The following is a 12,500-nucleotide window of genomic DNA, read 5'->3' as shown; positions in this document are numbered from 1 at the left end:
GCAGCCCGTGACAGCTGACTAACACCCAGGTACCTATTTTACTGCTAGGTAACAGGGGCATAGGGTTATCTTATCTTGAGGTTATCTTGAGATGATTTCGGGGCTTTAGTGTCCCCGCGGCCCGGTCCTCGACCAGGCCTCCACCCCCAGGAAGCAGCCCATGACAGCAGACTAACACCCAGGTACCTATTTTACTGCTTGGTAACGGGGGCATAGGGTGAAAGAAACTCTACCCATTGTTTCTCGCCGGCGCCTGGGATCGAACCCGGGACCACAGGATCACAAGTCCAGCGTGCTGTCCGCTCGGCCGACCTGCTCCCTATTTGACTATTTTACAAAAACTTCTTTTCAACGGCTCGTAAAATGGAGGAAAGTGTCTTGAAAGATATTATTAATAGGAACGTTATCCCTACAGACAAAAATCAGAAGATACAATTAACAATTTACTACAGAATTGTAAATTGAATTGTAAAATTGTAAAAATCAGAAGATACAATTGTAAATTTACTACAGAAACGAGAAAACAGCCAAACTACTCATGAAGAACTCCCCAGACACCAAACAGAACGCCTTGAAAGAAACCAAAGTCGTCTATACCTTCAAATGCCCACTTGGGGACTGTAAGCCCCAAAGATCTCAATATATAGGCAAGACAACAACGTCTCTTTCTAGGCGATTAACAATGCATAAACAACAGGGCTCCATCAAGGAGCATATAATCTCCCACAACCAGACCATCGCCAGAGATATCTTAACAAGCAACACAGAAATTATCGACGATAACAGGAGACTCGATATCAGCAAGGCACTACACATCAAAAAGTCAAAACCATCAATCAACAGCCAATTATCACATAATTACAGTCTACCCACTTCAAGACCCCGAACCAGCACAGAAGCAGATACAATGTATACCCATGGTTATTTACCCCATATATACCCATTGATCCGGCTAGTTTATTGTGCACCCCATACTCATCCTGTGAGCGGTAGCGCAAAAGCGTTACAGAGGGCACAAAAGGTCTTTATCAGACCTCGTTTCGTGTTCTGTCTTTTTCCCATTAATTTGTTTCCTCTCACCTCACCCAAAAAAACAAATATAAGCCTGAAACGTAGTACATAAAAATTAGTCTTTGAAAGTGTGAGAAGTCTTGCCCCTGAAGCAAGTCTAGAAGCTACAGCTTCAAGAAGCCTCAGCTTCCACAGCTTCAAGAAACCTCAGCTTCCACAGCTTCAAGAAGCCTCAGCTTCCACAGCTTCAAGAAGCCTCAGCTTCCACAGCTTCTAGAAGCCTCAGCTTCCACAGCTTCAAGAAGCCTCAGCTTCCACAGCTTCAAGAAGCCTCAGCTTCCACAGCTTCTTGCTGAGGAAGCCTAAATGAAAAAAAAAATTAACAAATAACCCCCAGACCTGACTTCAGTTCCAAGGGCCACATTTATAGCCTTAAACATCAACATTTGTTAGATTTTCGAAATATTTCAAGCTAAGAAAACGGCAGATCTCCTCCTCCAATGAATTACTTAGGAATTAACCCGACGTTTAAGAGCGGGGGTCTCATTGGTGAGCCGGAAATATCATAGTTTAAGACAGAATTGTTGCATCTTCAAAGAGGGGAATTAGGCACGCAATTATGAGAGGGGAATCGTGCTGGAATAAGGGGAAAGTACACTGGTGATTCAAGCAAGGGGAGAGGTGTATTACACGCCACTTATTAGATAAGGATTTGCATTGGTTGCACAAGACTCTAATGCATGTTTAGTGGACCTGAGAAAGGGAAGATGGCGGCGCTCTTCAGCTCAGTAGAGCAGAGAGGTTCCAATATATATGCAAGTTACATTGAACGGAAGCAAAGCTGCATATCTTGGGCTGTCTGTGAGAAAGAGGATATCAGAACATTGATGTGGTACACCTGTCCAATACTTTGTACAGCTCCCCGGTACAGGTTCCCGGTACATGGTACAGCCCCCCGGTACATGGTACAGCTCCCCCAGTACATGGTACAGCCTCCCGGTACATGGTACAGCTCCCCAGTACATGGTAAAGGTTCCCGGTACATGGTACAGCCTCTCGGTACATGGTACAGGTTCCCGGTACGGGTGAAAGTTCTCTAAATTATATGATAAATATAACTATGGCTGTAAATGGGTTAACAGAACAGTGACCCTCATTCACTGTGTAAATGGGTTAACAGAACAGTGACCCTCATTCACTGTGTAAATAACACAAGGACCTTCCTCACAGTTGACAGTACACCGTCCTACATCAATCACAGATAACGGGAGATTACTCAAAAAGATATCCAAACATTCTCCTTTCTCCCAGTAAAGAATAGGATATGTATACCTCCCTGAGAGACGTATATAGGCAGTAAGGATATACTGATATACTGAGCGTCAAGGTATACCTATAAGCCATATATCTATGGTATATCCACATAGCCACAAACTGCGCTACTCGATATATTTCGCGCTTAAATCGCCGGATTTGCAATATCGGTGTGATTATCGCCTCTGATGTTTCAATAATGGATTTTTTGGGGGTGATTTACCTTTGGGCATTATAGGAATATCCTCTCCCTTCTTTCCCTTTCTTTCCTCCCCCCCTTTCATTCCCCTCCCATCTCCCCGGGCCCTGAAAAACGACATGTCGTTAAACGTTCAACAGCAACGATTAAAAGACAGCGAGAACGTTTCTTCATTAATGTGGCTCATTTGTTGGCGTATTACATCCCATGTGGGTTATTCCCGTTCGCTCTCATCCCTCTCTCATCTCTCCCTCATTCTCTCTCACTTCTACACCATCAGCACTCCATCACTATGGCGCCTTGGCTCCACTGTCGCGTGCGGATATTCGCAGACACAAGGAGTTCGACACCAGGGAAAGGTTTCCGACCCGGATAGGAAAGGTGCCGGAAAATGGGGCGGCCAAGGACGAAACTAAGTGGAACAGAAACCAAGCCAGAGATGGAAGGGGGGGCTGAATCTAGCCAAGTCGCATCCCATTACACGTGAAAAATTGCGTCCAAGAGCCATGTGTGCCGAAATATGGCGGATTTTTAATGAGGATTTTAATCACATCAGTTTTTCGTAATCTTTCTTTGAAACAGTGACTGTGAAAAATTGGTCCCTAAGCAGTTTTTATTTTTCATTTATACATTGGAGTGATAGTTTGTGTGTTGAGAAGGGGGGAGGGTGTCCCAAACCCCCCCCCCCCGTCCCTATCTACATATAGACGTGATATGTCCACTATCTACATATGGACGTGATATGTTCCCTATCTACATATGCAGGTGATATGTCCACTATCTACTCATGAACGTGATATGTTCCCCATCTACATATCCACGTGATATGTCTACTATCTACTCATGAATGGGGGGGGGGGCCACCGTGTGGAAAAGGGAATAGAGGGGGGGGGGGGGTTTGGGGGGTCTTAAATAGAGGGGTGTAATAGAGGCGATATAGAGAGGGAGAAGGTAGATGGTGTGGGTACCCCCACACCATCTACCTAAAGGTAGATTGTGTGGGGGTAGAGGTAGATCATAATGGGTAGAAGTAGAAAGGACCTTGGGGGTAGAGGCATGGGGGAAAAGTGTGGGGGGATGGGATAGGGGGGGGGTTACATGGGGGTGTTATTTTGAACATGTCGAAGTGTTCTTCAAGTAGCTATAATGTGTTCACGGTGTTCACCTCCCAATTGTGATGTTCTTCATGTGTTATATCCTCTATATCTTCTATATCTACAGTGTGTTATCATGTGTTATATCATTTATATCTTCTATATCTATATATCTTTCTCTATATCTATAGATCTTCATGTGTTATATCCTCTATATCTTCTATATCTACAGTGTGTTATCATGCATTATATCCTCTATATCTTCTATATCTATATATCTTCCTCTATATCTATAGTTCTTCATGTGTTATATACTGCTCTCTATATACATATATCAGAGCATGACATACTTCTGTCTGATATATCCCTCAATCTGATATATTTTTCAGTGTGACATATTCAAACTATTTGTGAAAATACATTTTCCTTAATACATTTAAGGAAAATACATTTCTAATACAATGCAAATGTATTAAATGATAATACATTTTGTAAATTCAAGTAGCAGGAAATACAGTTTTTGTAGCCATAGTGGTGGTAGTTCCAGCTGTATGAATTATACATTAGTTATACAATACGGAGCATGACGGCTGAGCGGACAACGCTCTGGATTCGTAATCCTGAGACTCCGGGTTCGATCCCCAGTGGAGGCGGGAAACAAATGGGCAGAGTTTCTTTCACCCTATGCCCCTGTTACCTAGCAGTAAAATAGGTACCTGGGTGTTAGTCAGCTGTCACGGGCTGCTTCCTGGGGGATGTGTAACAAAAAGGAGGCCTGGTCGAGGACCGAGCCGCGGGGACGCTAAGCCCCGAAATCATCTCAAGATAACCTCCAGAAAGATTACATGAATTTGATCTACAGTTTTTAACGCATAGAATTATGGGAGCCGGTCGGCCGAGCGGACAGCACGCTGGACTTGTGATCCTGTGGTCCTGGGTTCGATCCCAGGCGCCGGCGAGAAACAATGGGCAGAGTTTCTTTCACCCAAGGCCCCTGTTACCTAGCAGTAAAATAGGTACCTGGGTGTTAGTCAGCTGTCACGGGCTGCTTCCTGGGGGTGGAGGCCTGGTCGAGGACTGGGCCGTGGGGACGCTAAGCCCCGAAATCATCTCAAGATAACCTCAAGATAGTTGTATCGTTAGTGGTAAACACAGAACAAAGTCATTGACTGAAAAAAAAACAAATATTGTGACATTCTTTGCTACTTCTATCAATTCATTCTTTTGTTTTCATTTCCTTCAAATGATTGAAGACAATGATTTCAACTTTTGAAGGATCAAATCTCTGTTGTGGCGAAAAGTCTAATTGGTCATTTTGTACCCTATGTATATAGGAAATACGTCAGCCTTTAATTCGAGTTAGTCTGAGCTTGTCTCACGAAATCTCAAAAAAAGTCTGAACTTGTCTCACGAAGCCTCAACAAGTCTGAACTTGTCTCACGAAACGTAAAAAAGACTGAGCTTGTCTCACGAAGCCTAAAAAAAAGTATGACCTTGTTTCGCGAAGTGTGAAAAAGTCTGAACTTGTCTCACGAAGCGTCAAAAAAATCTGAACCTGTCTAACGAAGCCTAAAAAGTCTGAATTTGTGTCACGAAGCCTTAAATGTCTGAATTTGTGTCACGAAGCCTAAAAAGTCTGAATTTGTGTCACGAAGCCTAAAAAGTCTGAAATTGTGTCACGAAGCCTCATAAAATTCTGAACTTGTCTCGCGAAACCTCAAAAAGTCTGAACGAGTCTCAAAAAGTCTCGCTTGTTTCAAAGGCTGTCGCGCTCTCAAAAGCCCCACATTTAGCCTTAAAGACCCACTTTTTTTTTTTTTTTTTTTTTTTTTTTTAATTTTCCTCATGCCAAATCACAATGTTGTTTCAGACTTAGCTACTCAGAACGAAGGGTCCATGTAGCACGGGCTATGGTGATCCCGTAACTCTCAAATCACAAGCCAGTTAAAGCCTTTTTATACACACTGGGCTCGGGTAGCCTCGCCGGGCCAAGACGGGGTAGGGGGTCGACGCCCCCCTATCCCCCCCCCCCGGCCTCGGCCGAGACGGGGTAGGGGGTCGACGCCCCCCTATCCCTATCCCCCCCCCCTGCCTCTGATTAATCCCCTCCAAGGAAGGTTCCCTTGTCAGCACTTACTATTTACCACTAACGAGCGCCATGTTTTATTCACGTTCAGGAAGGACTGCGTAGTTGAACCCTCCGTGGGCCTGACGGCTGAGTGGACAGCGGTTCGGATTCGTAGTCCTGAGTACCCGGGTTCGATCCCCGGTGGAGGCGGAGACAAATGGGCAAAAATGTTTCTTTCGCCTTGATGGCCACTGTTCATCTAGCAGTAAATAGGTACCTGGGAGTTAGACAGCTGCTACGGGCTGCTTCTTGGGGGTTGGGGGGGGGGGTTGTAATAAAAAGGAAGCCTGGTCGAGGACCGGGCCGCGGGGACGCTAAGCCCCGAAATCATCTCAAGATAACCTCAAGATAACCGTAGTGTCTCCTAATACTGAAAGAGCAAAGTGGAGGGTTCTCTACTTTGGTTAGGGAGGGGGGGGTTGCGGTTTGGGGCAACACCCCCCTCTCCCCCCACCACCTCACAGACTTACTTAAAGGAGGGTGGGGGGGGGGTGACTTATTTACAAGTTACAGCCCTGCTCCTGTGCCCGGTAAGTCTACTACGGGATCACCATAGCCCGTGCTACTTGGAACTTTTTGCTCTCAGTAGCTGAATCTTAAACTACTGTTATTTGTCTTATGTGGTTAATATTACGTTGGAGGGGGGGGGAGGGAAGGGGGGGATTCCCCATCAGGGGTAAGCGCCAAGCCATTTCCGGCGCTTGTCTTAGACTTGTTAAGACGCTTATTAAAGGCGGTCAGTTATCTCCAGACGCCTAACAAGCACTGTAATGAACAACCCTTAAGCGGCATCTAAGCCGAGATGTCGTCAAGCACTTGAGCGGCCTCTTACGACATTCTTATATATTTCCTCAATCTTAAGGGCATTAGCATGTATTAAACAGCTTACGATCTAGGTTAAGATTGTTATTGTTATATATTAAGCTTAGATCTTGCGAGATCGTAAACTGTTTAATAGAGACAAAGCCGTCATGATTGAGAAAAGATGTAAAGGTTTCGCAAGACGCAAATGTTTGATAAATACTGGTGTAAGCCTTAACTTTATAGCGTATTCTTAAAGCGTTCCTTCACTCCTCCTACTCACTTAGCTGCCTTAAACTTTCCTTCCAGAATGCCATTTCATTGCTTGTCTCTGTAACAACCTCGTTAGACAGTTTGCTTGTTAAGATTAAGTCAAGCAGTTAACGAGGGTCCAGTAGTAACGTAACTCCCCCATTATTTCAGATCTTCATGCACAAATCTGCAATGCAGATGCACAATAGGGACCCCCATCGGAGCGAGGTGAAACCCCATCAGTGTCAGCAGTGCCTTAAGGCTTTCTCCTCAAACCACCAGTTGGTTCAACACATCAGGGTTCATACTGGTGAGAAGCCCTACAAGTGCTCCTACTGCGACCGACGCTTCAAACAGCTGTCTCACGTTCAACAACACACGCGGCTTCACACTGGTGAGTACCCCTTTCTCTGTCGTGCAATGTTCCTTATTCGTCAACTAGGTGACGTCTGACTTCTGGCTCATGCTGTGGCTCTTCATTCCGGAACTGGTCAGACTTCATGATGGTTTTCAGTTCATTTCTGGATAGCTAATTCGGTCTCTTTAGCTTTCGAGATGTTGAAGCTCATTGGTTTAATCCCTGTGACCTTTCAACCACCCGACTCCTCGTGTTTGAGGGCATCAACTTTGTGCTTCATTCAGTCACTGAGGCCCTCAATCTCAATCGCTTTCAATCTCTTAGTCTCCCCAAACGTGGTGTTAATTTTCGGGGTTATATTCCAACTACAGAGACATAGTTTAGTGATTGGCAACAAACATCATACCATAGCATATATCCACAGCACATACCAACAAGTCTAACTGCCTTAACATCGGCCTATCCACCACGATAACAAATCATTGCTTTCCCGTCATCTACCCACTAGCTGCAAATTACCAATTGGCTAATCCCGTGTTGGTCAGCAGCCATTTAGCCACCCTCCGTTGTGTATTTACCAATCTTCAGTAGTCATCTAACCACCACCATCACCAATCAGCTAACCACCTCCCTCACCACTAATTTTTCAAGCTGATTCAGTTTCACATTTCACCATTTGAGAGACTGATTTGTACTGGGGGGGGAGATTATCTTCCTTTTTTTCTGAACGTGTACCCTTTGTCAAGGTCTGTGGAGGACCAGAGGGTGTAGGCAGAGTGAGAGCGAGTGTAGGAGAGAGGGAGAGTGTGCCATAGTGTAGGAAAAGGGGCGCAGAAGACAGCTACACCGCCCACCAAGAGTGTATGTACCCGCCCCTCTATGTAACTCTGGGAGAAAATTCAGAGCACGCGAAACAAAAGGTCGAGTTATTTTGTCGGAATATTCAAATTCAGGCATAAAATAAAGCGGGGGTTACCAGCCATAGTGACTTCCTCTCTTCTTATTCCTTCCTCTTCCTACATCTCCTTCTCTCCTAAAGACATCGTATAGCTGCCCCTATCCCTTCAATGTAAACAAATGGATTTTGTCAATGCATCGAAGCTGCCTTGTGGATTATTTTCAGGAGGTTAGGTGGTCGACCAAACTTGAGGATAGTCATGAGGAGTCTATCCCCCCCATTTCCCCTCGCTTCCAACTGGTCTTTATGCGTGATATTTGTGAGCGCGGGGCCATAAACGGAGGAGGAGATGGGGGGAGCGCTGCCCCCCATGGATAATAAAAGACTTGACGAGTCTCTTGGGTCGTCCTCTCCTGTGTCGCGTCCGGGATGCTGTAGTTCATCTCAACACTGCCAGCATCTCTCTCTCTCTCTCTCTCTCTCTCTCTCTCTCTCTCTCTCTCTCTCTCTCTCTCTCTCTCTCTCTCTCTCTCTCTCTCTCTCTCTGTCTAACACTCTCTCTCTCTCTCTCTCTCTCTCTCTCTCTCTCTCTCTCTCTCTCTCTCTCTCTCTCTCTCTCTCTCTCTCTCTCTCTCTCTCTCTCTCTCTCTCTCTCTCTCACTTATTTCTTGCCTTTTTCCTTGGGTCAATTCTTGATATGTCAGCATTGAGTCGTGGCGAGATGAATCTGTAAAGTTTTGCATCTTCCATCTGTGACGGAACTCCTCAGCTTCCAGCATCTTGGAGTCTCACTCAGGAACAGGTTTGTGATCAAGAATATAATCTTGATCATATTCTTATGATATGATTTTATATTCAAGAACATTTTAATAGTTGAGAAAAATCACATTCCTCTTGTTCTCTCTTATGTGTAAGTATTATGTTCATATTTTGTTCAGTTCTTGTATGTATGGTTGAATCCTTCGTTAGCAGAGTTCACATGTTGTAGTTCATCTCAACACTGCCAGCATCTCTCTATCTCTCTCTGTCTGTCTCTCTCTCTCTCTCTCTCTCTCTCTCTCTCTCTCTCTCTCTCTCTCTCTCTCTCTCTCTCTCTCTCTCTCTCTCTCTCTCTCTCTCATTTCCCCTGATAGGATAAAGGATATGAGACAGACTAAAAGTGGTGTATTCTCTAATAATACATCGTTCGTTTGGGAGATAGTGTATCCTCGGCCAATATGACTGTTGTGATGTATGTTGATGCTGTATTTGCTGTTGTTGTTGTGGCTTAAGGCTGACCTGTTGTAGTTGATGCTGTTGTTGTTGTTGATGCTGTTGTTGTTTTTGTTATACACTATCTTTGGTCTTTTTTCTTTCCTGTCGTCGCTTTTGTCCTCTTTCCTTATTTCCACTTCCACCTTCTTCCTTATGCTTCACTACCCTCCTTGTTATATTCCCCCTGTTATAAGGGGCCTGGTAGCCTGGTGGATAGCGCGCAGGACTCGTAATTCTGTGGCGCGGGTTCGATTCCCGCACGAGGCAGAAACAAATGGGCAAAGTTTCTTTCACCCTGAATGCCCCTGTTACCTAGCAGTAAAATAGGTACCTGGGTGTTAGTCAGCTGTCACGGGCTGCTTCCTGGGGGTGGAGGCCTGGTCAAGGACCGGGCCGCGGGGACAGTAAAGCCCCGAAATCAACTCAAGATAACCTCAAGATAACGTTCCTTCATTATTTGTTTTGTTTATTGTCATTTCCCTGTTTTCTTCCTTCTCTTATCCCCTAATACCCATCTTGCTTTTCCTGTTCGTCCTTATCTCCCTAATACCTATTCCTTCTCTTCCTAAAACGTATCCTTATCTCTGAATCAACGCATTGATAGTTGAGAGGCGGGCCCAAAGAGCCAGAGCTCAACCCCCCCACCCTCAAGCACAACGAGGTGCATACATTCCGTTTGTTTCCTCTCTTGCTTTCCTCATTCCAATTCGTCATATTTTAATCATCTACAAATTACTCGCCCGAGGTCTCTCAAAACTCGAATTCTGCTTTGTGTGTGATGGCTGGGGCGCTGAGGGCTGTCGTGGGCTGTGTTGTTCGCCCTGTGAACCCGTCTCATTACTTGGGTATGGGACAGGGAACCTCCTATCCCTCTGTCCTCAGCTTCTATCCCTCTGTCTTCATCTCCTATCCCTCTGTCTTCGGCTCCTCTCCGTCTGTCCTCAGCTCCTGTCTCTCTGTCTTCAGCTTCTCTCCCTCTGTCTTCAGCTAGCTCCTATCCCTCTGTCCTCAGCTTCTATTCCTCTGTCCTCAGCGCCTCTCCCTCTGTCTTCAACGCCTATCCCTCTGGATTTAAATAAACATACACACCGGATAGTTTCTAGGGCTCTCAGAGGCACCTTATTTCTATGGTTCGCCGAAGGAGTCCACGGCAGACATTTGTTTTTCACTTCTGCTCAACCTTGCACGCTAGATTGACAGATGTTGCAACGCTAGAGCAACCTAGCGTGCAACCCTCAATCCTCCAGAGGTCTGTCAACCCTTCAGAGGTTGATAGGCCTTAAGTCCAATACCAGGGCCAAACCGGTCTTGTTTACTCCCACATGTAGGTGTTGAAACCTTCTTGGAATGCTGTAATTGGAGTTCAGATTAGTTTCGAAAAATATAATAGCGTTTAGTTAACTTTTTATTAAAAAGACATTAACCTCTCTTGTGCGCTTTTGTGCTCTTGCGTGAGAGCCAAAGGACACTAGACACACACACACGCCCACACTCAAGAGACACACGCACACGCCCACACTCAAGAGACACACACGCACACGCAAACACTCAAGACACGCACACGCACACACTCGACACCTTTCAAATCACGAAAATGGAAGAATTTTTGGTTCAATTCCAGAATTACATTTGAAGCGAGAAAAATAATGTGGATGTGTGTGTGGATTTTCCAAGCACTCCGCCGGCCGCTGCGACCCGTCCGAACACCCGCCCGAACACCCATCCGAACACCCGTGTGACCTGCCTTTTTGTCCAAATTGAACCCTGTTCTTGTACATTCTTCTGGCGCGATGTCTTAAAAAGAGCAAAGAAACTGAAAGACTTTGACCTCTCTCACTAGTTTTTTTGTCTCATTCATTATATCTCTCTCTCTCTCTCTCTCTCTCCCTCCCTCTCTCTCTCCCTCTCTCCCTCCCTCCCTCTCTCTCCCTCTCTCCCTCTCCCTCGTCAAAAGCATAAATTCAGATCTAATTTTTCCTTGCGCTGCTGCTTTAAAACCTAGCCGGTCGGCGCCCTTATAATTCTTCATTACAGAAGCTCGGGGGGGCGGCGCTCCAGACCCGACCCGGCAATTTTGGTAATGGCTGGTTTGGGACGAGGGTCCCATCTTTCACCGCCCCCCCGAACACCCCCCTCCCCCCCTCTCCGAACGATCTCAGCCAATTCGCACACTTCCCACAGACTTTCGCGCCTGTGTTAGAGACTCGCTTGTCCGGGTCTTCGAGGTCGCGTTAGTTAGCGGTTTTTCGGGTATCATCGAAGTCCTGTTAAAGGTATCTAGTTCGATGTCTCCTCAGATGTCCTCAACTAGATCGATGTCTCCTCAGATGTCCTCAATTAGATCGATGTCACCTCAGATGTCCTCAATTAGATCGATGTCTCCTCAGATGTCCTCAATTAGATCGATGTCACCTCAGATGTCCTCAATTAGATCGATGTCACCTTAGATGTCCTCAATTAGATCGATGTCTCCTCAGATGTTCTCAACTAGATCGATGTCTCCTCAGATGTCCTCAATTAGATCGATGTCACCTCAGATGTCCTCAATTAGATCGATGTCACCTCAGATGTTCTCAACTAGATCGATGTCACCTCAGATGTCCTCAATTAATCGATGTCACCTCAGATGTCCTCAATTAATCGATGTCACCTCAGATGTCCTCAACTAGATCGATGTCTCCTCAGATGTCCTCAATTAGATCGATGTCTCCTCAGATGTCCTCAATTAGATCGATGTCACCTCAGATGTTCTCAACTAGATCGATGTCACCTCAGATGTCCTCAATTAATCGATGTCACCTCAGATGTCCTCAATTAATCGATGTCACCTCAGATGTCCTCAACTAGATCGATGTCTCCTCAGATGTCCTCAATTAGATCGATGTCTCCTCAGATGTCCTCAATTAGATCGATGTCACCTCAGATGTCCTCAATTAGATCGATGTCTCCTCAGATGTCCTCAACTAGATCGATGTCTCCTCAGATGTCCTCAATTAGATCGATGTCACCTCAGATGTCCTCAACTAGATCGATGTCTCCTCAGATGTCCTCAATTAGATCGATGTCTCCTCAGATGTCCTCAATTAGATCGATGTCTCCTCAGATGTCCTCAATTAGATCGATGTCACCTCAGATGTTCTCAACTAGATCGATGTCTCCTCAGATGTCCTCAACTAGATCGATGTCACCTC

At 45.5% G+C, this 12,500-nt stretch overlaps 1 protein-coding gene across 5 annotated transcripts in view; it reads left to right on the top strand.

The window, feature by feature from the left end:
- Window positions 1-12,500, top strand: part of dati (datilografo) — a 140,713-nt gene that overhangs the window by 22,406 nt on the left and 105,807 nt on the right. For all 5 annotated transcript variants that reach the window (XR_011224511.1, XR_011224510.1, XR_011224512.1 and 2 more), the window contains exon 2: window positions 6,971-7,193. Coding sequence is in view for 2 of the 5 variants with exons in the window: in XM_069312730.1 (XP_069168831.1) it covers window positions 6,971-7,193 (223 nt within the window). In the remaining 3 variants the exon portion in view is untranslated. The remainder of the gene's footprint in view (window positions 1-6,970; window positions 7,194-12,500) is intronic.

Source organism: Procambarus clarkii, chromosome 73 (assembly GCF_040958095.1).
Source record: "Procambarus clarkii isolate CNS0578487 chromosome 73, FALCON_Pclarkii_2.0, whole genome shotgun sequence".
NCBI lineage: Eukaryota > Metazoa > Arthropoda > Malacostraca > Decapoda > Cambaridae > Procambarus > Procambarus clarkii.
This window is presented reverse-complemented; position numbering and strand designations above follow the sequence as displayed.